Source organism: Anabas testudineus, chromosome 1 (assembly GCF_900324465.2).
Source record: "Anabas testudineus chromosome 1, fAnaTes1.2, whole genome shotgun sequence".
Taxonomy (NCBI): Eukaryota; Metazoa; Chordata; class Actinopteri; order Anabantiformes; family Anabantidae; genus Anabas; species Anabas testudineus.
Window position 1 is genome coordinate 21,385,006 of NC_046610.1, and position 27,196 is coordinate 21,412,201.

Consider the following 27,196-nt stretch of genomic DNA (forward strand, 5'->3'; position numbering starts at 1 on the left):
AAACTACAGGAGTGATTAAGAGAGAAAAACATGTAGTGGATACAATACAAACACATTTATAGTCATTTAACAACACAAATGTCATACTCTATTGACAAAAGGATGTAGCTAAGAGAAAAATGTAAACAACAACGAAAAGGCTGCAGATAAGAAAAGAGAATAACTGATGACCTCCTATCCTCCTATCAAGGCTCAGCAAAGTAACAGACTGTACAAAACAAAGATGTGATAAATGTGCCGATGAGATGAAAAGACATTTGATTAAAAAAACAAAAAAAGGAAAGAGAGAGAGAGAGAACAACATGGAAATAAGAAGACACAAAAATACACGTGGGTGTTTCCTGAAGTATTTTTGTATTGCATTACCTTGCAGTCTGACCACTCAAGTGCAGGATGTCTCTCAACAAGTTCACTGTATATTTATATACAAAACAGAATTTAATTTACATTAAAGAGTTATTTTTTAAAAAGAAATGTAAAAAAATGTGAAAAAACAGTACATGATTCTCAGTAATACCTGAGGAATAGAAGCACAGTGTCAGTCAGCTGAGGAGTTTTAGACGCAACATTGTAATATATTAATGATTTTGGATAGAAATGATATGTCTAACTTTCTGGTACATGTTCTGTGTTATTCAAAGGCTTTTTCATTTGATGGAAACATTCAATCCTTCCATCTTTAAAAGAAATCAAAGATAAATTTATAAAACAAGAAAATAAAAAAATAAAAAAGACTGAATTGAAAGGTGTATAAAAAGTATGTCACAGTAAAATCAATGACCCTACAGGTCGACTTAGTGAGACCAAAGCAAAAGTCTTCCAGTGTGTGGGGAGTGCAGGTTGTTTCTTAACACTGAACATTCAAACACACTAAACGGACAGGAATGTATGAGCAGGAAAAGAACAGCACTGACCCACTGGCTGAGTCAAATACAACTTGCTGCTTTCCTCAGATGGCTCAAGTGCGCCCTCTCTAGGACAAAAAGCTGCCTTCTCTAGGACACTTCTCGACTCTGCTGAGACCTGTGATGGCGTGGTTACGGCTGAACTACAAGGATTTCTGATTAGACGGCCACTGGGTGGACAAGCGCTGAAGCTGCCACCGGTGCAGCAGGAGGAGATGCTTTGCCTTTGTAGCCCAGTGACAGGATGTGTTTCTGCAGGTGTGTGATCCACTGCTCTTGAATAGACACAGGTCCGTGAAACACTTCTTCACAGAACCTGAACAGGAGTAAAGGGACAGACAGGAAAACTTATTCATGAGTTACAGCAATGTCCCCACAGTGTGATTAGCCAACAGGCTGCATTGTGGTTACGACTGACTAACAAATTCATATTGTACTTCATAATTTATAACTGCATCTGTGGTTCATGAGAAAGGGAACTGTGACTCATATTTTATCATTAACAGTACAGTAACATTTTGCTTTTGTTTCTACGCGAGTAGCTTTAAGGTTGTAAAAATCATCTCATTCAACCCAGCCATAGTCACACACTCCAATATTTCGTTGGACTGTCTTTAGTTTAGATTACAGCACATATTCACCGGGGCATCGTTTCAATAAGCATCTGCAATGTCACAACATGTGTTACAATTTCCGTCATTTTTCACCAAGATCTTGTGTTAATGATGGGAGAGTCGGACCACTGTCTTCTCCAGCACATCCCAAAGATTCTCAATGGGGTTAAGGTCTGGACTCTGTGGTGGCCAATCCATGTGTGAAAAAGATGTTTTCTGAACCACTATTCACAATTTAAACCCTTGAACCTTGAAATATATCCGTGCCATCAGGGAAGAAAAAACCCACTGATGTAATAACCTGGTCATTCAGTATATTCAAGGTCAGCTGATCTCATTCTTTGGATACATAACGTTGTTGAACTTAGACCTGACCAACTGCAGCAACCCCAGATCATCGCACTGCCCCCACATGTTTTCTTTGCTTGACTCATGTCAATAATTTGACCCTCCTGAAACAGATTAACATTTTTTCCACGACCACAGGATGTGTCTTCACACATGGTTTAAGAAATTAGAAGCTACTCACTGCATCAGTTGCAGTTGAAAAATATTCATCCATGATGTAATTATCCAGTGGGAGACTCCCACCTATTTGCTTAGTTAGATCCAGGTGGTGACTTCTTTTGATGGGCAGTTTATTTGGTAGTTCTGGAAACTCTGGAAGCTTCATTCAAAACAATGGCTCTTTGTTAATTTGTCTTTTTTTTTTATTAGGAACAGAGGTTGCTATGGTGAAGTGTGTATATCAATTGCATTCACATAAATTCCTTCACACGGGGTTGTGTGGAGGTGGAGTCGTGTTTATTTGAGCTTTAGAATATAACCATTGTGAAACAATCAGAAAACAGCTTTTCATTTCTGATTTATTCCTTTATTCCCACTAATGTTGCTCCCTCTCTTCACTCACTCTGTAGCTAGCTCGACCACCACTCTGTGGGTGAGCCAGTGAGGAGGGGCGGACAATGAATGAATACCTCTCATGACTGAATAGTTTTCATTGTTCAACTAAAGGGAAGATTGGGGAATTGGCGCAAACATTAAAATTAGGACACAAACGTAAAAACATTGGCTCTCAAGTAAGACTTTGATCCCTAGATCCTTAGCTAGATCATTCATGTATGTTGAACCACTAGAGTCTGAGCGTGTTTGTGTCTATTTAGTTCTTTATATACTGACCTGCACTTTAAAGAGTAGATCTTGCCCACCAGTTTGACCAGTGGTGTTAACGGGGGCTTTGGCAGCAGAGCAGGGATGTTGCCGGACCGCGATGGTTGCTGGGAGTCCTGACTTTCCTCCCCTGTAGGCACTACATGTTTTGGTGGCTGGACCCCTGAAATTACACATCAAGGCATTACAATAACATGCAAAAAAACTAATATGTTTTATCAGTTACAGTATCTCTGTATCCATCCATCTTTCATAGACTTCCATCTCTCACCCCTTGGAGAGCGCACACTGGGGTCACTAGTCCGTGTGTGACCTTGTGATTGTCTGGATGAGCCAGAGCCAACACCTGAGTCTTCTCTGATCGTCTTGTGCTCAAATTTCATGCTGCTGCCAGGCACAGAGCCAGGGTCAATGGACAGTGAAGTTGAAGCAGCAGCTCTATGGGACTTAAGGAAAATCATTGTACAGCAAATTAGATTTTAATTCATTTTTGTGTGTATGTGAACAAGAATGGTAATTATCACAAGCATAATTCAGGGCACATCCCACCTTCTTGATGTAAAGGTCTCCCATTCGGTAGCGTTGGGTTATTACTGCTACTTTTTCTGGGTCCTTCCGGATCAACTCACTGAGAAGTTCGATTGGCGAACTCGCTCCATCTGCTTTCCATTCAATGATTCCCAGCTGTCGAAGGTGAGCCCGCGCGTGACTGGCCAGGGCTTTGCGGTTTTCAAAGTCAAACCCACAAAGCTCACAGGATGTGTCTGACACACAGAAAATAAGACATTTTTAGACAAATATCAGTCATGGATTAACACTTTAGTGAACCAAGTTGAGAGAGACAGCAGAGTCTTGACAAGAGTCAATTCATTCATTTCTCATGAAAACAATTCAAACATGCTACTGCCTTTGTGGACAACCACTTTCACCTGATGACTGACACACATTGGGTGCTACAGTGAATATTTATGACATTGTAAGAGAGCACATTAGTGCTTGTAGAAACATGTCACTGTAAGCAAAGATGATGCTGAGCATTATGTAACAACAATAATGACGCAGACGCACCACCATATGAGACACATTTTCTTCAACGGAATCTGATTCTAATTGAATAACTGTAGCTTTACAGTAGTGTTGATATTTTACTTGTGTGTGAGGCTCCACTCTTACCAGGCGGGGATTTTTCTTTCATGGAATAATCCAGAGGTGTGGCACAGTTGTTGGAGGATGGTTCCCCTGGCTGTAAGTTTTCCCGGGACCTTTTGGAGCCTTGAGGAGTCAATGTGGCTTTGCCTGATGCTGAAGATCCTTTGCTACCTTCTTCACCTCGCATCATGACCTCTTTAAGGAGGTCAATTGGTGATGTTTTAATCGACCATGTCAGGCCGAGGTGGCGCAGGTGGGCACGGGCGTGGCATGACAGGGCTTTGCGGGTCTCAAACAGCTGCCCACAGTAGTCACAAAGAACTGTGGGTGGGGACTGCACATCTGCAGAAGACACTGAGAAGAAGCCAAACCGTGATGTACACATGCAAACAAATAAAAAAAGATCTATGGGCAAAAAACTGGAACATGCATTAACATTAAAAAGCTACCTAGTAACTGGCAACTGGCTGTACCTGCATTTAGAGGGTTTGAAACAGCAGAAGTGGGTGACTTTGGCGTGGGAGAGTTGCTGGTAATGCTTAATGCCTTTGGCTGAGTAGACACTTCAATTTCCACAGGCTCAGGTTTAGGCTTCCTAAGGAGGGGATCTACTGCTAAGCGAAAACCTTTCTTAGCCTTTGGGGCCCTGTTAACAGGATTTTGAGGAGACTGAGTCTTCTTTGCAGGACTCGGTGAAAGTGATGTGGAGGAAAGCGGCGTCTGGGATTGGCCTGGAGTTGGAGACAGAGCCTGGGCTGCAGGAGAGGGTGGGGCAAGAGATGGCTCTGCAGATGGGCTGGATGGATTGTTGGTTTTGGGGGGGTACATGGCTTCTAACACCCCACTGCTGACCAGCTCCTGGACAGTGTCAATTGCAGAGCTTTTTCCCAAAAAGTCAACCACCCCGATCTGACGCAGGTGAGAGCGAGCATGACTGGCCAGGCCTTTACGATTCCCAAACTCCTCCCCACACAGAATACAGGTACAGTCCTCAGATGTTTTAGGCCGTTTTTTGGGGGGAGATGCAGGTGGAGAGGACAGCTCAGAGGAGCGTTTGGAGGAGGAACCAGGAAGACTGTCTAAGGTAAGTGGCTCCTGATGCTCACTACTAATGGGCTTGAGGTCCTCCTCTTCCATTATTTGGTAAAGAAAATCAATAGGGCTGCCCTTGATGTCACTGTCAGGGATTCCAATCTGGCGCAGGTGGGCCCGAGCATGACTGGACAGACCCTTACGTGTCTCGTACCAGCAGCCACATAGCTGGCAAACATATACTTCATCTTTGGTATCTGAAAAATCAAGCAAATTATAGGAGAAAGGCAACAATTCAGAACATGAGTCCTGATAGGTACTTTGTTAAAACAGCAATGTTACATTAATAGCCATGAAATTACATACTGCAAATTCAGGCATACCTAAAGTGATGGGGGCGTCAGTTTCAAGAGGTGCCCACAGTGGCTTAGTTGTGCTGCTTTGATGCTCTGAGGAGGATGAGCTGCCATCTTCAGTTACCCTAACAGCAGAAGGAGATGAGGGAAGGAGAGTGGCTTCCTTTAATCTATCTGGAGATCCCTGATGATCCATCTTTTGTGGACTAGTCATGACTGTAACTCCTGTGTTTTTGGTAATACTCTGGCCTCTGGCACTGGGGGGTTCTTTGTCTCCTGCTGGGTTCTTTTATTGAAGGGAGTTGGCTGCAGAGGAGTCTTCTTTTGAATTAGGAAGTTAGCCACCTCTCCTGGATAAGCTGATAGAATACGTCACACCAAGCTGTTCAAATTGAGGCAGGCGTGGCTGGAGAGGCCTTGCCTTCCACAGACTTCACATATAACTGGCTGTGGGGTTGCTGTGGGAGACAAGAGTGCAAACAGTTCATTAATTATGAACTAATTCAATTAATATAATACAATGCAATAATAACTTAATTACTATTGTACTGCAAAAATAAACAATAAGGACATTTAGAGTCATAGAACAATACAAGCAACAACTCACCATTTAACATACAATACAGAAAAAAAATGTAATCTACAGGGGCAAGAAATAATATGTGAACCTTTTGAAATGTCATGGCTTTCTGCATTAATTTGTCATAAAAGGTGATCTGATCTTCATCTAAGTCAAAAGTATTAACAAACACGTTGTGCCTAAAGTAATAACACAAAAAAAATATCTGATATTTCACGTCTTTATTGAAAACAACCATAAAAACCTCTCAATGCAAGTGTAAAAAGTATGTGAACCCTTTAAATAATAACCTCCAAAAAGCTAATTTGAGTCAGTGTTGGCAAAAATTAGCTTGGAGGTGTTGACTAGCTACTTCGACTAACTAAATCCACTCAAACTTTTTGAGGTTGCTCCGCTTAAGATAAATACTTATGTCAGTCATGTCTGGTCAAAAGGAGCTTTCAGGGGCTCTATGATCAAAAACAAGCTAAAGATTAGAAGGCATCATTTGAACCGACTAATGTCTGTGTTAATGAGTCTACAGTAGGTAAAACATTGAACAAGCAGGGTGTCTATTGCAGGACACCATAAAGTTAATTTAGAAAACCATGAAATTCCAAAAGGTTCACATACTTTTTACTTTTTCACATACTGAGTGTAAACAATAGATCTCTAGTTAAGAAATACCTGTTCGGTTTGTTCGCAAATGTAAAAATCAGCCGCACATCTGTGTCAATTTTGTTAGAAAGGAACCACTTTCTGTAAGGTAACATGAGTCCCCAAATCATTTAATGAGAGCACCAAAGAGCAGAAATTTGATAAGATGATCAGACAAACTGTTTCATTTAGATTAGTTACATCCGTCCAATACCATTTGAACTTCAGACCAGAAGTGTTATGATTAATTATAAAAATTTAACGTTATGTAGCTGAATAATATTATTATTAAAGCTAGAGAAGCTAACTTAGGCTACCACTGTTGCACCCTTAGCTCTCGAAGAATGCTAACGTTAGCTACTTGCAAGTCCTAATTCCATTTTATCTAAGCGAAACAGGGAGTAGCTATACATCCTGTGCCCTTAGAATGACACCAAACTAAAACTGTTAGGTATAAATAAAGTAAATTTACCTAAACGCCTGGACGGACTGCCTCAAAACACCAGTTTCCAACGCTGACAAAATTAGCGGAAGTATTAGTCACGTCTTTTCCGGTGCTAGACGTTTTCAAAATAAAAGCATGCGAGGTTAAAAAGGAAAAGGCTCCAAAACTTCAGGTGGTCCTAGTCACACAAAGAAAGACAGAGCTAACTAATAATGTTTTTATAGATATAGGTGTAACTAAGTGCTTCACATGTCCTAGCTAATTCAAATTTAAATGTCAAACATTAGATTTTGTACTCACTAAATGAACAGATAAAACCAATTTTAAAGTAAGGTTAAATAAACACATTCAATGGAAATAAAAATAAACATAATAGTAGCAAAACAACAATTCCTTAAGGAACTTACAGTGACTAAGAAGAATGTCCCTGAGCATAAACTTTCTTGAACACTAGTTGATTACGCAGTTTAAAACTGTGAAATGGACACTTTCTGAGACACTGGACTATCTTGACATAAGCACTGATAAAGGCACATGTTGCTTTTGAACAATTCCTGGTCCTTGACATAAGCACTCTAACTGGGTAAAATATTTGTAGTTACATTTTCCATCCTTTTACTAACAGAGAATCATTTTGGTCCCTATTGCTAATCTCTCAAACCCCAAGTCACTGAATGGCTAAAGGCCTGTAGCAATAACCTCACTGGTCATAAAATCATTGGAGAACTGATAACTTTAGTGATAAGCCTCTGCAAGAGAGTGGAAATTGTGTCAGGCTGTTTGTAGCTTTATCATCAGCATTAACCCCATACTGTCCGACCTCATCGTAAAGAAACTCAGTGAACAATTTGGTTTCAGCTGTAAAAATAATCTGGATTTTAGATGTTTTAACCAGATTTTAGATGGTTAAAACATCTAAAATCTGGTCTGAGAAGTACATCTTCATTTTCTCTGGACTCAGAGAGAGTGAAGATGTACTTCTCAGACCACAGTATCAACTGGTTCACCACATGGCTGTGCTCTTTCTCCCCTCGTATACTCTGACCTCCATAGGAAGCAGCTGCTGAACAAAGTACAGTCGATCCTGTATGACAGAGATAGGGCTTTGTGCCTTTTACAGTTAATAGTTGACAACATCCATCTCCAGTGGCTCTGTACAATTCACTTACACCTTACACCATCAACCTGCCAGCTTTTTCTCAATCACTTTGATTTTGAATTTTCTTAAAATATCGCTGTCAATCTTACAGCTTCACATGTATACATAATGCATTTAACACAACACCGTAGTTCATAAGCAAACGGATATACCTCACTCAAAGCTTTGAGTGCAAAGTCACCCTTGTCAAAGTGATTTGTTCCACAGCAGGATAGAAAAGAAGCACTTTGATTTATACTCATGTTGTGGAAACTAATTCATTGTCTTAATATAATGTAATATGTGAATTCCCTCCGTGAGACAAAGACAACTGGCCTGCCTCTTCCTCTTAGTACACCATCACACGTCTTTACTCCGGTTTATCAGGCTGTTGTCCTTGTGCAATGTTTGCCTGAGCAGGTCTATGCCTGTATAGTGAATAGCTTTTCTAACCATGAACTGCACTTGGAAGTCAACTTTACTGCACATCTCATTGACGTGGGGAAACTCCTTATGTTGGGTTGAAAGAAATAGTGTTTTGTTTTTGTTTGTTTTTTAATTTAAACTGTCTTTTTAAAATTGTGCCAAAAAAAAAAAAACCCTCTACCACCATTTTTGTTTCACCTGCTCATTAAAACAACTGTCACCCTACTCCCGACTTTTACTTTGAAAGAGGTTCTTTTCCCTTCCGGAGGCCGCAGCCGGTCCTGCCTACTTCCCGCACGCAGCTTTCCGTCCTTTGAGCTCTGTCTCTCTGTCCGCAGCACATCTTCCCTCTGCCAAGTTCTCCGCGAGTCTACGCAAAGTCAGGTGAGTCAGAAGTTAAATGTTTGTGTTTCCCCCCCTCCCTTTTACAAGTTTGCTTTCTGTTGCACGTTTCGTCCAGGTGTGGTTAATAAGTGGACCACAACAATGAGATGCTACATGAAGCAGTTTACTACATTTAGCTAACGTTAAGCTAGCCCAGGCGGTGCGGGTCCGCTGCTCCGCTCCTCCTCAAGTGTTTGGGCCTGTTTCTGGCTCTTTCTTTGTCCCTGTGCTGCAGCTTGCAGGAGGGACAGCTCCGGTCCCTCTGGTTTTATTCAACATACCCCGCTGCCATTTGACAGAGGACATTACATGTAACGTGATAGCCTTGAACTAATGTTACCCCTTCACTGAACTTTGGCCGGTTTATCTGCTGCAAGCGTACAGATCTGTAAATCTTCAAAGAGCACATATATTTATATAGTCTGTTTGGCAATTACTACCAAGACACATTTAAAATGTTGTTTTTCTTTTTTGCACAGCATATTCATTACACCACTGCCACAAACTCTGTATAATGAGTATATAAACTATGTCTGGATTTTCTCTACAACTGCAACCATTATATTATTATTATTACTTTTTAAAGGTATGAAGCCCTCTCCTTAAAACATGTAAATATTCTACCACCGCTTTTAGCTATTAGTAGTTATGTAAGCATCTTAGCAGGTTATTGTTCCCAGCTGAGAGAGCATGACTTGCATGTGACTTTGCGGGTTGCCTAAGGGAACTAGCTTTGTTGAGCACTGTATCAATGATCAGTGTGCTGTAAACCCGCCTGGATGTCAATTTACACCTCAGGTACTGATCTTTAGTCCGGATGTCAGATTTGTTTTAAATGTGTGTTGTTTGTTTTTGCCTACATTGAGCATATAGCTGTGTCAGAGCCTCAGCTGTTAGCTGTCAGCAGTTATCTATACAGTCTGTGAGCATCAGGGACTTTTATCTTCCTCAGCAACTTGTCACCACCATGTCTTCTGGAAATGCTAAGATTGGCAAACCTGCCCCAGGATTCAAAGCCACAGCTGTAGTGGACGGGCAGTTCAAGGACGTCCAGCTGTCAGACTACAAAGGTAACGGTGTCTCCTCGTACATTGCATACACCACTAGCAGTACTTGTAGTTGTACCTTACAAATATCATATCTTCTGTTTTATTTTATTTTACTTTTTACAGCTTTTACAGTATCTCATATGTTTGACCAGAATCGGCGTGTCCCTTACTTTGTCCTTTTTGTGCTCTGCAGGGAAGTATGTGGTCTTGTTCTTCTACCCCTTGGACTTCACATTTGTGTGCCCCACTGAGATCGTGGCTTTCAGCGACAGGGCAGAGGAGTTCCGCAACATCGGCTGCGAGGTCATCGGCTGCTCCATCGACTCTCACTTCAGTCACTTGGCATGGTAAGTGACTCAGCTGAAGCCATTTTAGTGGCATTTGTTTTGAAATGGCATCTAGTATTACATCAACAAAGGGTTTTTTTTTTTTTGCAGGGAAACTTGCTTGTTAGGTGTTACAGGATTAGAACAAGAAAATGCATTTCAGTTAAAGTAGCTTAGTCTACTAAATAGGGTCCATTAAATTGAAACTTGAGTGTTGAGTTACCCAGCTGGCAGATATACTGGATCTAGTACAGATTGGTGTCTCTCTTTGGCACTTTCCAAATACACCGTTAATAGTTAAGGTTTCTGGCAGATGTGAAGCAACACCCACCCAGGTTTATCAGTTTATCTCCTGTCACGGTGCTTGTCTGCAAAGTCTTGATAAGTTCTGAGGTAACGGTCTCTGAATCCAACTGCGCTTTCTAGAAGAGCACCAAAAAGGTGCTCAGAATTCGAGGTCATGAATTATACAACCAGCACCGTTCAGTGATTTTGTTACAGTTGTAGTTTTTGGGGAAATGCTGCTTCACCTGGGCAAGATTCAGATGTTTTATTGTGGTTATATGCGATTGTAGATTTTAAGGAAACATCTTTACTCATAATCCTATCAATAACGCCACCTGAGTTTTACAATCACATTTATTCATAAAATACCTATTAAGTCTTAAAGTCTTGATGGGTAGTTGAATTTAAAATGCCTGAAGTACAATACCTTTGAATAATTTAGAGTAACACAGACTTGTCAGGTTGGTGTCTTACGTGAACTTACAACACTACACGGGTTTTTGCTAATTATACTGTAATTTGATCCCCACAGGATCAACACACCACGGAAGCAGGGAGGTCTGGGTAACATGAAAATCCCTCTTTTGGCAGACCTCACTAAGTCAATCTCCAGAGACTATGGTGTGCTGAAGGAGGATGATGGCATTGCATACAGGTCAGACAGACTGCTCATGTCATTTAAATAAACGCCTGTGGTCATTGTTTACTAGAAGCTTGTTGAAATGAAATACTCCCTCTGCACTATGATTTATACTATAATGACTAGGTAAGCACTGAAGGTTTGGAGAGGGTAAAAGATGTGGCTATAGCAATTGTGTACTACTATAACCTAGTTTTGTTCTTCTCAGGGGTCTGTTTGTGATTGACGATAAGGGCATCCTGAGGCAGATCACCATCAACGACTTGCCTGTGGGTCGCTCTGTGGACGAGTCTCTGCGACTGGTGCAGGCCTTCCAGCACACTGACAAACATGGAGAAGGTGAGTAAATTTCCCAATAATCCCACTGTAATGTTCTGGCATCATTCAGTTTACGCATTGCACACCAACACAGTAGACATGAGAACACAAAGCTCAGCTGTTTTCATCTTCATGTTCTATAGATTTTTCTTTGATTTTTCAAAAATGATAAATCTAATTAGCTTTTTTAAATTTTTACCCATAAGACTTTGATCTTATGTACACCTCTATTGTTCCTACTATTTCATTTATATTTGTTTTGTGTATTTGTCGATACTTTTCACAGCACACCTAACCTAAATGCAGATACTACTTAGCTATAAGCTGACTTGGAGGGTTCAGTTAGTTTGTGGACGTGGCCTTGCATTATTCGTTTACTCACCCAGATGTTCAACTGTGTGCTTTGTCCTCAAGTTCAATGTCTGTCATCAATGCCTCATGGTGCACTTTGTCCCTTTTTCTCTTTCAACTCAGTGTGCCCTGCTGGCTGGAAACCTGGGAGTGACACCATCGTCCCAGATGTCCAGAAGAGCAAAGAATACTTCTCCAAGCAGTAAATGTGAACCTGACTGACTGACCTGATTTTTCTAACCATAGCACTTGCATTAAGATGAGCGGGTCCTTGGGAAGCAGTATCTCATGACGTCCAGTCTTATAGTTTAACCCAAGAAATCTTCAGAACTCGTTAGGAAAGAAATTAATCCTTAGTTGAAACACTTAGATTTGTACGACCAAAGTACAATTGGTGAGATGACCTCATAGTCTCAAGCACTGAAAGTGTAGCTGTTCTGTTCCTTTTTCAGAAAAAGTCTTGATATTTTTCTTGTCATGTTACCATCTTCATTAAAGCCGTGGGAAAATTATGACTAAGAGTGTTTTGTATTAAACATGTAGCAGAAATGTTTTACTTGTTGTGTTGTAATGTCATTGCACATCGTGACCTATAGATGGCGCCATAAGACTTCATGCATCTGTTACTGGCGTGTTCCAGTTTGGTGACTTCACAATTTTCAACCATCACGCCAATAGATAGTTTTTCACATTAACTCCGTGTCTGGCAGAGTTTTGGAGTACGTCAGTATTTGAGGTCTTTGTTAATGTTGGAGTTCTTGTGGTTTGACTCAGCATAACAAGCTGCCGTTGCCACATGGCACTGGATTGGGAAAGACTGGACTGTTAAACAATTGAAAACAGACCTGTGTGAGTGTCCCAGTTACAGGTCCAGTTATTCATATAACTATTTCACAGTTATCTTTTTCTGTGTAATGACAAATTTCCCTTTTTTTTTTTGTTTTAAATTCTCCTAAAGGTGATGAATATCGTCACTGTTCAGCTACAGTGACTCTAATTTATTTCCTGGATTACAGTCTACTCCTACATCTGAGTTGTGGCCTCTGCTCCCTGACAGCTTCTCTTCAGCTCTGCTGTACTTCTTGTAATTTCAAACTGGCTCTCACCCATCAAGACAGAAAGTCTATTCTGCATGTTTATCTGGAACTTTCTGCTACCATTTTTCCTGAACTAGTGTTCTCACGGCTTGTTTTGGGAAATTGAAAGCCGAGTGGGGAAACTCCCTTCACTCGAATAAACCACTCATTGACAAACCTCCTCATCCACACATACACACGCTGTGGTGTGAAGGGGAGCGCACAGCCTATCTGACGGGTAATGTAGGTGGGAGTTCCCGGAAACCTCTGCGTGATGTGACGTTTGCAGCCTAAATTTCACCATATTAGGAGTGACGTATGTACGTCAATAGGGAAACAATCCTACGCTGGGACGTCTCCAACGTCAAGCTGCTTGTGCTGCTACTGTAAACTCGAGTGTTGATCGGAGAGATCACTGACAACAGTGTGGTTAACTTATCGAGAATTAGGCAACTGTAACCTTTACTAAGAAGTGACAGCTTTAAATACACCACCTCAATAAGAAGCAACGCCGTATAGTTCTTATTTTCACAATTTCATTTACTTAAATATACTGTACAAGTAAAAAAAAACAAAACCATTTAGGTTGAAACAGAAATAACTTACATCAACATCACAAATATTATTTAAAGAAAATGTAAACAGACAAGGCCAAGATGACACTTAAAAAAAAAATGCCCCAAGTGTTTTAGTCTTGTATGATTTCTGTGTAGCCTACTTTTGTTTCAGCCAGAGAAACCGTAATGATCCAGTTATCTACCTCTTAGGCTATAAAGATATTGTTCATTGTGTTGTCAGTGCAGTTCTTGTCCAGTGTTTTTAAAAGTGCATTGTTCTTTTTGGTTTTTTTTTAATAAGACTTCACTTTAGGCGCTAACATGAGCTGGCAGCCACTGCTCACATGCGTCATGACTTTCTGTTTGAGTTGGGCCACCTGTTCCCGCAGTAAAGACGCCGTGTTTGACAGTCCGGCGTTGTCCGTTTTCAACAATTTCACCTTGTCCTCCAGACGAGCGATGCGCTCCAGCTTGCGCTTCCGACACTTAGAGGCTGCGACCCGGTTCCTCTGTCGCTTGCGCTCAGCTTTGATCCGCTCCTGTCTCTCCAAATCGATGGGGGACATCGGTGGAGAACTGTTGTCGCTGCTGTGCATGTCGGGGACTGTCTGGGGTTCCTCTTTCAACCCTCCGTAGCGCTGCGAGTGGATTCCCGCTCCGGTCAGGGAGTGTGGGAAATGGTGAGATCCGTGCGCAACGGTCTGGGGATGCTGGTGGTACTGGTGATGAGGCAGGTAGCTGATTGTGCCGGAGGGGTAGCTGGCTGCAGAGGACAGGCTGGTGTTCGTGGTGCAGCTGTTCAGGGTGGTGTACTCGAGCGATTCTGGCTGCATGGAAGAGCCGAACACAGAGGCTGAAGCCGAGCAGGCAACGCCACCGGTGCCGATGGACACGTTTGGAGGAGCCATCTGGTTCATCTTGTGTAGGTCGTCTAGCGCTTTGACAAAACCCTCGGCAAAACCCTCCTGCTCCTCTGTGATGCCGCGGTTGTAGAGGTACTGGGCAGGTGTCGGCGTTGTAGTGATGACCCCGTTGCTGTTCTGGATGATCAGTCGCTCCAGTTCAGGAGAGGCGAGCTTCAGGGAGCCCACGTCCGCCGTGCCCGCGGAATAGAAATCACTGTCGGCGCGCAGGTGCTGTGACTTGAAGTTTGAGTTCCGATATGAATCGGCGAAGTTCAAGTTCATATTCTGCTTTAGCAGCTTGTAGTCTGGCAGCGCTGCGCCTGGATGGCCATAAGCAGAGAGAAACGAGTCGTCATAAAAAGGCTGTTCCATTATTGTGGACATATTGCAAATCAGACAGTCAAATACAAGAGTGCGCTGCAATGATGTTGCTTGGACACCGAGGCTTCAGTGTCCCAAATGATTCAATCTCCAGCACAAAGTCCCGCTGTATTATTATACTGAAGATCAAAACTACCAAAACAGAGCAAAACTTCCAAAATAGTGGAACTGTACTGTACCAAGTCGTCGATTTGTACCTTTAGTCGGATTCAAAGCGGAGTCCAGTGACTAAATCAGATGTTTTCAATCCACTCGTGTGTAGAAGAGCCGTGTCTGCTCTGTGCCAGCGCTGCGCTTCCGTCTCCTCTTTAAAGACCAGCGGCCGACTCGCTGCGCTCTTTTTATTCGTGGCGGCCTCTCTTGCTCTGAGTCCGACCTGCCGATTGGTTGTTTCCTCCCTGTTCCCCGCCTCCAGGATGTCACGGGCTTCGATGACGTTGTTGCCAGGAACGAGGACTGTAAACAAGACGGGGCCTATTCGGCGTGGGGTAAACTCAACCCAGGTAAACACACACAGTGGCCTGCTTCAAGGGCACATCCACACTGTTTATTATTCCTTGACAAGTCCGTTTAAGTGTTTCCTACAGTCATCTGAAGCACGGCGAGTTTACTCCAGCTCAACAGCTACACCTAATGTACTCCAACAGCCACTTTGCCTTTTGCTCTCAACAACCATCCCGTCGGGCAGGATATATACTCCGGTCCTGAGTCATGCGATCCGAGCTGATACCGGCCGGTCCATATTTGGCTATCCTGGCGCGCCAGTTCCTCCCTGACAAGAGCGGGAAGCCAATCCCATGCTGGCGCGCCTCCAGCTCTCCGGGATGTGGGAGGTGGAGGGAGCGCACTGGTGCCTTCCTTCAGCCGGCAGGCAGGGAGAGGTGGCGTTAACACTTGGTCGTGATGTCTTCTGAAATAAATGAAGCATAATGTTCGCCTGGCAAAGGAAGACATATTCTCAGGGTATCAGACAAAACAATGGATTCGTGAGACAACAATAACAGTGACAGACTTTAATAAGACAGTTCTTAATAGTTCTGAGATGATGGAAGGAGATGACAACAGGCAGCCACTTGATAAAGTGTTGTTCACCTTATAGTAGCCTACTTTTAAATACCTGGACAGTGGGATAATGAAAATGAAAGAAGCTGCCCTGTAACAGCTGGTGTCCAGTGGACCTTCCAGTCAGCTGTTCTGTCTTTATCTTTGTTCATATGTCTTTATAGGCTATAAGCTGCCTCAGATGAGCCTCTAAAGTTTGCTGTTTGAACGCAGACATGCCCCCTGAACTGAACATCTGTTTGATAAGAAGATGAGTTGCCTTTCTGTATGGTAATGACCTCTGAATCATTTCCCAGAGGGCCACTCACCCACGCACGTTTCTGTCAAGTACAACTTTCCATCCGTCTTCTTAGAGGCTATCTTCAGGTCATGTCTGTGTGTGCATTTTATTATTATTATTTATTTTTTTTTGCCAGTCAAAGCTTTATTGTCAATAATTTTAATTGTCGTCTAGCACATTTCTTGAGATGTATTCATTTGATCAGCTATTACTACATCTAAAATTTTGAAATGGCCTTGTAAGTTAATAATTAGGTGATTTTCTCACTCCCATATTGATAGTAACACAGACTGGTAACAACCTGCTCTGCCAGACCAGTGAAGTTAATGGTGTTATCACACTGTTCCACTATGATTACAACAATCAAATCTGAACTTTATTATGTCCCATATTGTTCAGTGAGTCTTCTGCCAGACTGCAGCCAGGTGCACGTACATCACAAATACCTTAGCAAGGAAAATATCATAAAACTATAACTAGACCTTTGGACCCATGGTTTGGAGGAATTTGGAGGAGGAACTTGACACTTGAACGCCTCCATTTAAAGCTGTAAACAGTTCTTGCCTCCCATTAACTTAACAGACTCACAAACAACAGATTTTTGACACACAGGTTTCCTGATAAGCCTCAAGCTGGTACTGACATACTGCTGACACCACTATGACGTCATCTAGGTTATTTTCTCAGACCTGAGACAGGACCTTTATTATACAGCTGTGTTTACAGTGTGGAAAAATTGGCGTTAAAGGTGTCTTTCCATTTTAATTTGATGCGTTAAGGTTGGAGCAGTTTCAGTTGATAGTGATTCTGAATTTCAAACTTTAGATGGGGTTTTCCCTGATATAATTAGACCAGGCTGACCTTTACCCATTACCTTTCCGCTAACTACACACCTTACATGAAAAGATAAGTGAGGTGTAGCAGCTGCATCAAGTCCCACCAGACCTGCTGCATTTTTCTGTAACATTTTACATGTATGTATTAAATAAGTTATTTAGAACATCTGACGCAACAGCAGTCGTATGCTGTGCACTTCCTCAGCTTGTGGGAGGCAAAGGTTGCAGAGGTTTGGACAGCTGTCACACACTGGTCAGTTGGGTCCTCCTACTGTCCTCCTACAGTGGTCTGATTTGCTGGACAGATCTGCTGTTAGTGAGAAGAAATGTGGAGGGGAAACAGAGAAACAGAAGTAGATTCAGGGAAACAGACTGAAGTATCACTCAGTGGTCAGTTCCAGTTTCAGAGTGACCTCATCCACTCACCAAAGGTCACTATAGTTATGCTTGAGATACCACAAAATTGTGACCTGTTATCGCACCTTGTTTAATAGTGACACATGCGCTCTTATGCTGAAAGTTCTTAGGAATATTTCATTTCATTTACATATTGTTGTTTTTTGTTTTTTTTTTTTTTGTTTTTTCATCTCATTATCTAAATGCCAAATTAACATGTGCTAGAAACTCCTATTTGAGATCCTTAATTGTCACTTGAATAATTTGTTGCTCACACGTGCATGATCATTATCTGTGTGGCTATGCAGAGAAATTCACAGAAGTTCAAACACCACATAAAGTACATGGAACTCTGTCACTTCCTTTGAGCACTCGTGTAATTTGGGCTGATAGATACGACGATAGAGAATAGCAGCAGCAATGTGAAGAAAAAAAATATGAATGCAACAGAAGGGCACAGTGCATTGAGAAATTATTTAGACTCACTTTTTCCACACATTCATTTTTCTGTAGAATTCATTTCAAATGGATAAAGATGCCAGTTTTGCCCACTAATCTACACTGAATGGCCATTAGTAACAAAGTGAAGGCATCAAAAACTAAGCTCAGCCTTGGTAATTGAGCTTTTTTTTTGTCTTTCTTTAGCAATTACCACAGGGCTAAATGATGAGTGCCCAGCAGAGAGACTGGGGGCAGGTAAAATGAACCGTGGGATGAACTGTAGGAGCCCATAAGAGCACATGAGAGGAAATCATTGAATTTTAAACATTCTACTGTTCAAGCGTGTCACTTATGGGAATGTTTTTAATGCCAACCACATGACTGTACTTGCTGAGTCACGAATCAAGTTTCCAAAATATATTTTTTTACAGAGAATTTAACTAGCTGAAAGCAGCCAGGGTGGCTGACTGAGCCAATTTTACCACAGCGTGAGGTGAATTGCAAAATCATGTATTGATGAGTTCATAGAAAATCTGATATAGTTCAATGAAATTCAAAACTTTTGTCAGTGAAGGACAAAACGCCTCAAAGCTGCTGATGTTCATTTGGCCTTCATTACAACTTCATACTTTCCATCTCGCCTCCTCCCGTCACAACCTCCACAGCTCATTCAGGCAGTAAAACTGGCCAGCTTTATTAAATGAACCAGAAGTAACTCTCCTGAATCTTTGGCAAGGTCTTCCATGCTGGAAGCTCAATGACCTAGAAGTGGCCTGTAGGTGTGGTGAGTCAGGTAGGGGCGTTTGTCGGGGCAAAAAGCTGGCTGTCCCCGTGAGGAGAGGACAGCTCACTCCTTAACACAGCATATTAACTCAGAAGACTGTTAGTCCTGTAAGAGTGTGTGGGTCACTTACATTAACGCTAACAAGCAGTCTTTGTCAATTTCCTGTTCACCCCTTCTGCCTATTCCTGAACCGAACCCCCTCCCTGCAACAAAAGCCTTTTTCTTTCTTCTTCTTCATCGTTATTTGGCTGCCCGTGGGAAATTGAACTGCTTTGTGCATGTAATCGCTTTAATGAAGACATGTTTAATCAGTATATTCTTCGTCTGTAGCTCCCAGATAGTGCCAAGGAGCCTTGTAGCGACAGGAGACCTTTATCACAAGACAAGATGATTGCCGGGGCCAAATGAGTGTGGCAGGAAAAGACAGTCGGACCCAGCTGTCCCCCGGGGCTGACGTAACGCATATGGAGCTGTCCTTCCCACTTTCCCCCCCCATCTGCACGGATGCTTAAACTCTCTGTCACTCTGCCCAGTCTGTAAAAAAGGCAAACAGCAGGAAATGGGGGATTTAATTAGGTCTAATATCGTGTTTTACACGCCCATTTGCTTTATTAATTGAATTGGCTCATTGTTGCCTTTTATGTTGGAAAAAGACAAAGTTTTGAACTCAATAATGAGGAGAAGAAACTATGAGCACTGTTGTTATTATTGTTTTGATTTAATATATTCTTTACAGGTTAATCTCCTTTTCTAATCAAATACATAGCAGCAGGTCCATCAGTGGGTGAGACCACTCTGACCACTCTTTAAAAATCATTGCCTGAAAAGACACATGGACCCTAGTGTCATTTACAACTTATCAGATATATTCTCTATTAGAAGTTGCTATAAACCATCTGTGGTGAGTAAGTGTAGTGTGAAAACAAATGCAGCCAAGTTCTGCTTTGTTTACAGTTTGTATATTTGCAAACTGCAAACCATCTATCTAAATATTGACGCTAGCATGACAGCATCCCCACATTCACAATGAAAACATGCTGATGTTTAGCTGTTATAATATTTTGTTAATATTTGGTCGTAATGCTAACTGATTATTTTATCAAAGAAATTGCTAAAATGTCCACTCGTTGGCCTGGATGTCTTCATATTTATCTAACCGGATGCAGTGTGCGTAAGTTAATGAAGATCTATTAAGTAAACTTGGTGTACCTCAGGGATCAGTGTTAGGCCACCTGTTCAGTTTCAAAGCTGGAGAAACAGTCATTACACCTCTAGAGTAACTTTAAATACTTTGAATCCTTATATAAAATCCTAGATATAAAACCAATTCTGGTGTTTAGTTTGTGTGGTGTTGTTATTGTGATTTGGTATATTGCACACGGTCCCTTACGAATACAAAGTGATATAAATAAATGCACATGTACATCTGAGTATAATGGAAATGTCTTTAGCTTAGTAAAGAGAAATCTGTCTTGATGAAGCTACTAGATGAAATATCACTGAATAACCCAGTTTATTACAGTTTTGTCTGAGAAAGACACAAATAATCCAAATTTCATGGCAAATGTAAACTTAGAAGATAAGACAGGGGATTACCACAATAACTGTGATTCATCCTCTGGAGACGACTCAGTGTGACGCAGTGACATTGAATGTCTTGCTTGTTCTGTAGAAAGTCATGGGGCATGGAGTAGGGTTCAGAGTGGACAACTCACCAACCTATCATAAAAATTCACAGAGTAAATTTGATTTATTAACGTGTTGTGTTTATGTATTTATGCAGTGATTAAAGGAAACTCCTTTCTGAATATAAAAGAGACAGAGAAACTTACGTTTTATGTCTCTAACGGGAGGAGCGTCTGATACGGCCTACAGTGAAAAAAAAAAAAACACCCCAGAGGTTCCACATAGTTCATAGACTGCCGTCAAATGAGCATAAGTGAAAAGTGACGTGAGGTGAGTAAAAAGCCAAACACTCAATTTTCTGTAGTCACACCCAAACAAAACACATCATACGTTTGCTGTGAAACTGCGAGGGCTGATGTACTGTAAATGACTGAAATGTTGCTATGACGTTATCTAATGTAGTTTAACCCTGGTGCCTACCTGTATCACTATGAATCCAATAAGACACAAACACAAAAGAACAAAGCTGTACGTGACTTCCTGAATTTCAACACTTACCTTAACATCGACGAAACCTAGAGTCAGAGTCATTTAAAATAAGTGGATCAGGGAGAAAAGGTGGAATGTGTTGCGGACGTTTGATTCCTGTCTGACACCGACCGAGAGTTCCTCTTTGCGAAAATAGGAGAAGTGAATGTGAGGTGGCAGGAGGCCAGAGTTTAGCGGATTTGGGTACACCGCATTTTCATTTCCTCACTAAGTTGCGGTAATGGGCCATCTGCGGTGCTGGTGTGGCAACAGCAGGCTTGAAAAGGTTCAGGTCAGGGATCTAATCTAACGGACGAACCAGACCAGCAGGAAGTGTCGGTCCACACTGATTAGACGTTTGTGAACCCCACTCTCTCAGTAATAATAAAACAACCAGCTCTTGATGTGTTTCTGTGGATGCAAATTTGCCTTTTCAGACATTGTATCTTGCTATTCCACCTAGTTATAGAGCACATTAAAATTTTGTGTCTGCCAATATGCTGTCATATGTTCATCGCACGGCCGCCATGAGAAGTTGTTGATCTGAGGTGGTTCAGTGTCTCTTGAAGGAATAGTTTGTCATTTGGAGAAATCCACTTTCTTGCAATGACTTGAGAAGCTTGACACAGCTTGCATACCTGTTAACTACAAAGCTGTAGCCAAGAATTAGATAGTTGAACTTAGTGTGAAGACTGGAGAGAGGGGAGAAGCGATTAGCCTGGTTCTGTACATAGGTAATGACATTTGAAATATGTTATTAGTTGGGAACAGTGTTGCTGTTGGTTACCAGTCAAGCGCAGGCCCCCAGACTTTATGCTAAGCTAAGCTAAGCTAAGTGACCTCCTGACTCCAGCTTCATATTTACAGCACAGACATGTGTGGTATCCACCTCGTCGTCCAACTCTCCACAAGAAAGCAGGAAAGATTGTGACAAGGTTTGTCATCGCACGTCACACATTTTATCCTTTTTGTTTTGTTTTTTTTTTTGCATTTAGCATTCCTGTTCTGTTGCCTTTCATTGTCACTCAGCTGAGGGCTCGTGGATGTCCATGAAATACTCCCTCTGCCACCTGACCTCATGTAAAAATCGGAAAATCTCCCCCCGCAGCATTCCTCTACTACGTTCACCGCTCTGTGAAAATAAAGATGGAGCGAAAATATGCATTGACCTGTGAGAAAAAGAGCTCATTCACATGAGAGGAGATAGTAAGATTAATCACAGTACCTGGTAAATGACTTGGCTTATTTACACTCGACGTGTAGAATGAGAAGCTGTGGTATTGGTTTGAGGTTAGGAGCCTCACTTCAGCCTACACAATTTCCCAGCAGGTAATTTAAATGAAAGACAGTAGCTATGTTTATCTTCCAGGGCAAAGACGGTGCTGCTAATGGTGGATTCCTTTAGTGACATAGGTTAAATGAGCATATCTGGTTACTGTAGGAATAGTAGAAGTTAAACCCCAGACACAATGCCCAGAAAAACTGATTTCCAAGAATTTCTCTCTAATTCAGATCTAAGATCGCACTACATGTATTACGATCTATACTTATATTTACACATATACCATATTAGTCATGTTAGTGTGTGTGTAACTCTGATTTTATTATTATTTGGTGTGCACGTGTTGACCGCATCCCTGCCTGCAAGTGAGGGCGCCTGCATTATGAGAAATGTTTACCAACAAGACATTTATACATATGCAGATACAGGGAAAGGGCAGCGCATCTAATCGTGGTTACTGGCGAGAGCAGTGGTGCGAGTTGGGCTGAAACTGTGTAGGCGCCCAAAGCGCATTCTGATGCTCTCACTGTCGCTGATGATCATTGAGACTCAGCACTTCTAGACTCCATTGCTTCCTGGAAATACAGCAGAGAAATGTGAACAGAAGAGGATGCCCTGATATGGCTGTTTGAAAAATACTTATGATAAAGGTTGTGTGTAAACCTGTGTGACTGGACTACCACTGAACATATGGAGAGTAAACAGAGCACTTATTGATTCATGTATGTGAAATGTCTCAGTGTTTCAGTAGCTTCTGTGATTGCCCCAAGCCACAGAGAAATTCTTTAAAGTCAGTTTCCGACTCATTCATTCATTAGAACAGCGAATACGACACTCTGATGTACACGATAACGAAGCAGGTTTACCATGTCTACGCTGGCTCTGTGTGCTTGTTTCAGATACTTGGTCATAATTGAAAAGCTTAAAACATCCGAGACTCTCTGAAATGTTATGAAATTATATAGTAGATGTGCACTATTTTGGTTAACAGCAGCTTTTACAGGAAGGCAAAAGCAATTTTATCACAGTGTATCACACAGTGTATAAACACAATAGCACTAACATAATATTAATCTCATAATCAAATTGTCTACAGTGAGAGGGATTACAGTCATATACTTGCTAACTTAATCTCCTAATTAGTCACTCAAGCCCCTCAAACTTTCGTCTGAATTCAGCAGTCAGAAACATTTCACTGAACATCACCCTGCACTGCCTGTTTCACAGCACTATACACATTACACCATCAAGCAAAGCCCACTTGTATTTTATTTACCAGAAGTGGTTCACCAGCTTGGGTTTTCACACACACACACACACACACACACACACACACACACACGTATGTGCGTGCGCACACACACAGACGGGAACTTTCCTGTCAAAGGATAGTTGTTCTCATACTAAGAAAGCAAAGTGAGCGAGTACAAAGGCGGTCAAAGGCGATTGTTTTTTATATCTGCACTCACTCAAAGCTATAAGTAGGCTCCTAGATAATTTGTGTCTCTAGGAGTCTGTACACAAATATCAAACTGTGAAGAGAGGCGTTTCAGTCCTTGAATGAGCAGATATTGCTGCCTGTCTGTTCCATCATTTACTGTATCTGCTGTTTGCACCTCCGTTTACTGACGTTTGTGTGTGCGTGTGATAATTCTGTCTGTGCCTTTTGTTTTCAAAGGTCTTTTATCTGAAGCCTCTATGATGTAAAAAGAATTTCCTGATAAATTAGTCACCACTATATTCCAACCTACAGACCTCTTAGTGCAATATGTGTAAAGGTGAACTGTATGGGTGGTAGTGCTGTCAGCCACACATGGAGCAGCATTCACAGCACGTAGCAATGGGAAAGATGCTCGTCCACAATTTGAAAATTACACACAAGCCATAAAATCTAACCGCAGAACGTTGTAAACACGAGACTCATTTTTGTACATTCAAAGTCCCCCAGTAACATGACACATATGTGTGCCCTCACAATTATATGACATGGGGACATTTTCGCGTGTTATCACTCAGTGTACATTCCACAGGGGTCAGTTTTGTGAGAGGCGAAACAGAAAATCACTTTGGCGTACTTAATCATTTATGAGCAGTCAGGGGTTGAGAAAAGTGTAACTGAACTGATTATTCAGCTGTTTTATCTCTTAAGCTTTAGCCAAAGCAGTCACTGTTTTACTCATGTTGCTGGTATGTTGAAAACTAGCTGTTTCTGTTAGTGTCTGTTTCACCAGCGTTGAGAAATGACAGAAAAGTGAGTGAATTTATCCTACAAAAATGTGTCTTTTGCACTGATAGTCCGCTAGTTTATGCGTGTAGATTTTACAGACTGACAGTTCTGTTAAAAGAGCGGACACTAGAAGAGATACTGTTCAGCATAGAGCAAATTAATAGCATTGCTTTTATTGAAATTACTGGTCAGTGCACACACTGCATGAGTCATGAACGGGGTAAGTGTTAAATGACACAGCAAAGATTGTTTTTTTTAAATAAATCTGAATTAAGTTATTAGCCAATTAGCATACACATTTACATAAGTACATTGTTTCTTTTAAGGTAAGACCATCTCATTAATTTAGTCACTGCCATTTGTTTATTCTGACATAAATGTTCTCTGTTCCAAACCTCATATTTACTCCCCTTTCATTCCCATGAGACCAAAGGGGAGTGAGACACACATCAGGGGGAATACTGAAGAGTCATTTGTAGTCATACGTTCTACAAAAAAAAAAAAAAAAAAAACACCCTCTGCATGTGCACAAGCATTGAAATCCTGTGTAGGGGGAACAGTTCATTTTTAACTATTCCACAAAATATATAAACGCTTGTCTGGTGGTTATAAAATTTGAATCAGAACATGAAGTTTCATTTCAGGAAGGTGTACGAACACACACACACAGACACACCAGCCATCAGTAATGAGAAACTTGAAGATGCCTCCTGGTAGTAGCTCAGTAATCTATCAGGTAGCGGTAGAGACAGGCGTGACTGGGAGAGGTTCAGTGACACTTTCATCAATACTTATTGGAGTGAAACCACTAATATATAGAGACTGAGAGAGAAAGCTTTTAGTCAGACAACCACAGACAACTCAATTCTGTCTGGCAGTGAAACGGTTAAACTGCACTTTTGCTTTTTTCTGCCTCCCAGCTGTCTGGTATTACTGGTGGAGCCCTGTGCCCAGAAATGAGGTGGAGGGTGTTATCACTCAATCAGATGGGTATGATAGTAACCATCAGGAAGTGTGTAAAAAGATCTATGTTTGGCTTTGAATTGTTTTCTCTGGAAAACAGCGCCCTTTTGTTCCTTCATCTTCTCTCATTATCTGTCTGTCCATCTATGTGTTTGTCTTTCTCAGTTTCGCTCATTGTGTTCAGACGTGCATTATGTGTGCATTGCTGAGCATGCTGTTCACCCCTTGGGGTGTTCTTTTAGGTAGACACTGTTGGCACAAGCCATGTGTTCAAAATTCTGCCCAGGGGCAACACTTGACCCGTGCCTACAATGCATGAACACATAGGTGCATACGCGATAACGACGAGGCACAATTCGCTTGTCATGTAGTTGCTCAGTCGAAGCATATGCGCATGCAAGTGTGCACATGCAGACACTGCTGCTTTAGAGAAGGTCAGCGAATTGACCCCTCTATCTCTGTTAATGCGTGTGGCTGGAGCTGCTTCCCAATCTGAAAAAAATAAAGAAAAAGAAAAATGATACAGTTACGTACAACTCTTATCTTGGTTGCAATAGTATGTGCATTTATAATATAACATATTAAACCCCTCAAATTTATGTAGATATGATATGCTCCTTGGCTTTGGAAGTAATGCTAGGTTGCTCATTTGTGTAGTAACCTAGTTAGCCTGGCATGCTAACAGTTGTACCTTATGTTAGCACAGACAAAAGCACAGTTATGCTTAACTAATTCCAGCTCCAATCTTTTTTAGTCATTACTAATTCAACAAGTCCTCCAGCAAGATTTTGGATTATTGGCTTTACAATACATTACATTATGAAGTCACTTTTATTAAAACCAACTTTTCCCTCCATGTAAATACATGTGAACCTGGACTTTTTCATTACCACACACAACAAAAATGCATTCATATAAATTAGTTTAATTACAAAAATCTGAGAACGCATTGCATCAGTTTTTAGCAGTTTATAAGAATAAGCAAATCAGTTTTCTCAGCATGCATCCTGTTTTAATTCACCATGCCCTATCATAAGCTTATCTTTTTACACTCATATAAGTAAACATTTATGCCACTGGCCTTTTTTTTTTATAACCCAGATTTTCATTCATCAAATGTGTGGGAGCAGAGCATCTCATATAAATATGATTACGACTGATTATAGTACTTCAAAAGTGCTGTGAGTGAGACTGTGGTCCACAGTGAGAGTGTCTCTCATTCATAATACACTGAAACACGCTGAGTTACTAACCTCATATCCGGTGCCAAAGGCAGCAGGAAATGCTTGATTTCCTGTAGTTTGTAGTGTAGGTGGGGACTGCTGTGTATGTGTGAGTGTGTGTGTGTGCATTTGACACATTTTGAGTGTGTGTTGCTACGCAAATGTCAATATTTAATTTACATAAAACCATCTATCAGTCACAGTATATGTTTATTCTCAATTAGAAACCATAAATCAAAAGTCTTGTTTATTCTGGGTGGCTCACGCCTTCTTTTGACACTTTTGACACTAGGTTGCTGCAGATGCATAATGGTCGTTAGTAAATTAGAAATTGCAGAGAAGTGTGAAGTTCCTTCTTATCAGAAATTGTAGCACACCCATCATCCAGTAAAGGAAGTGTATATGATATTGTCAAACCCACTGACATTATGGCGACTGAGATTGTCTCAATTCCTAAAAGATGTAAATGAATTTCTGAGTTAGATGATGTGAAATTTTATTTGACATGTTGTTGATGTTGTTGCTGATTATGCTTCGGTTTTAAAGCAAATTCACCCTGTTTTGTCGTCTGTGGGCCTATAAAAATTTTTTCACCTTCACTCACATGCATTTCTCCCTCACTTTGACGCAAAACTGTCAAATTCACCAGAATAAATGACTGCATTTTGCAATTTTGGCCACATCCCTTTTGACTAACAAGCTTTCAACAGCTGTGCTGAAGACACACGCGCATGTGCTCGCGCACCGAGTGATCAAACACACCCAGTGATCACATACTATGTATACACAACTGCCACCTCTGATCCCCGAAAATACTATACTGTC

General features: G+C 41.3%; 3 protein-coding genes across 7 annotated transcripts; 1 reads left to right on the top strand and 2 right to left on the bottom strand.

The window, feature by feature from the left end:
* Positions 1-40: 40 nt before the first annotated feature.
* LOC113162585 (protein Wiz-like) lies at positions 41-6,976 on the bottom strand. 2 transcript variants are annotated; one of them, XM_026360790.1, is made up of 8 exons: positions 6,915-6,976; positions 5,254-5,684; positions 4,312-5,127; positions 3,863-4,192; positions 3,239-3,453; positions 2,961-3,135; positions 2,699-2,852; positions 41-1,221 (listed from the first exon to the last, which is right to left on the bottom strand). In XM_026360790.1, exons 2-8 carry the CDS (start codon positions 5,438-5,440, stop codon positions 1,065-1,067), a joined length of 2,034 nt encoding a protein of 677 aa, XP_026216575.1. In that variant the 5' UTR covers positions 5,441-5,684; positions 6,915-6,976; the 3' UTR covers positions 41-1,064. The 2 variants fall into 2 exon arrangements, with proteins under 2 accessions (XP_026216575.1, XP_026216576.1); XM_026360791.1 differs by lacking the exon at positions 41-1,221 and adding an exon at positions 2,007-2,186.
* Positions 6,977-8,724: 1,748 nt separating this feature from the next.
* On the top strand, positions 8,725-12,319 carry prdx2 (peroxiredoxin 2). The gene is made up of 6 exons (XM_026360617.1): positions 8,725-8,835; positions 9,788-9,905; positions 10,078-10,231; positions 11,028-11,150; positions 11,344-11,474; positions 11,928-12,319. Exons 2-6 carry the CDS (start codon positions 9,803-9,805, stop codon positions 12,008-12,010), a joined length of 594 nt encoding a protein of 197 aa, XP_026216402.1. The 5' UTR covers positions 8,725-8,835; positions 9,788-9,802; the 3' UTR covers positions 12,011-12,319.
* A 1,358-nt stretch (positions 12,320-13,677) lies between these two features.
* On the bottom strand, positions 13,678-20,813 carry LOC113162097 (transcription factor jun-B-like). 4 transcript variants are annotated; one of them, XM_026360100.1, is made up of 5 exons: positions 20,707-20,813; positions 20,355-20,391; positions 20,119-20,241; positions 18,653-19,056; positions 13,678-17,211 (listed from the first exon to the last, which is right to left on the bottom strand). In XM_026360100.1, the coding sequence occupies exon 5, from the start codon at positions 14,724-14,726 to the stop codon at positions 13,731-13,733; it is 996 nt and encodes a 331-aa protein (XP_026215885.1). In that variant the 5' UTR covers positions 14,727-17,211; positions 18,653-19,056; positions 20,119-20,241; positions 20,355-20,391; positions 20,707-20,813; the 3' UTR covers positions 13,678-13,730. The 4 variants fall into 4 exon arrangements, with proteins under 4 accessions (XP_026215885.1, XP_026215886.1, XP_026215887.1 ...); XM_026360101.1 differs by lacking the exon at positions 18,653-19,056; XM_026360102.1 differs by lacking the exons at positions 18,653-19,056; positions 20,119-20,241; positions 20,355-20,391 and having other exon boundaries at positions 20,707-20,802.
* Positions 20,814-27,196: the final 6,383 nt, after the last annotated feature.

Bases quoted from the DNA above. Each gene is read 5' to 3' on its own strand.
- LOC113162585 (XM_026360790.1), bottom strand. From the start codon at position 5,440: ATGACTAGTCCACAAAAGATGGATCATCAGGGATCTCCAGATAGATTA. The intron at 3,136-3,238 runs GTGGGATGTGCC...ATTTTCCTTAAG, and splicing joins GAGACCTTTACATCAAGAAG to TCCCATAGAGCTGCTGCTTC. The intron at 1,222-2,698 runs GTCAGTATATAA...ACTCCTGTTCAG, and splicing joins ATCTACTCTTTAAAGTGCAG to GTTCTGTGAAGAAGTGTTTC.
- prdx2 (XM_026360617.1), top strand. From the start codon at position 9,803: ATGTCTTCTGGAAATGCTAAGATTGGCAAACCTGCCCCAGGATTCAAA. The intron at 9,906-10,077 runs GTAACGGTGTCT...TGTGCTCTGCAG, and splicing joins CCAGCTGTCAGACTACAAAG to GGAAGTATGTGGTCTTGTTC. The intron at 10,232-11,027 runs GTAAGTGACTCA...TGATCCCCACAG, and splicing joins CACTTCAGTCACTTGGCATG to GATCAACACACCACGGAAGC.
- LOC113162097 (XM_026360101.1), bottom strand. From the start codon at position 14,726: ATGTCCACAATAATGGAACAGCCTTTTTATGACGACTCGTTTCTCTCT.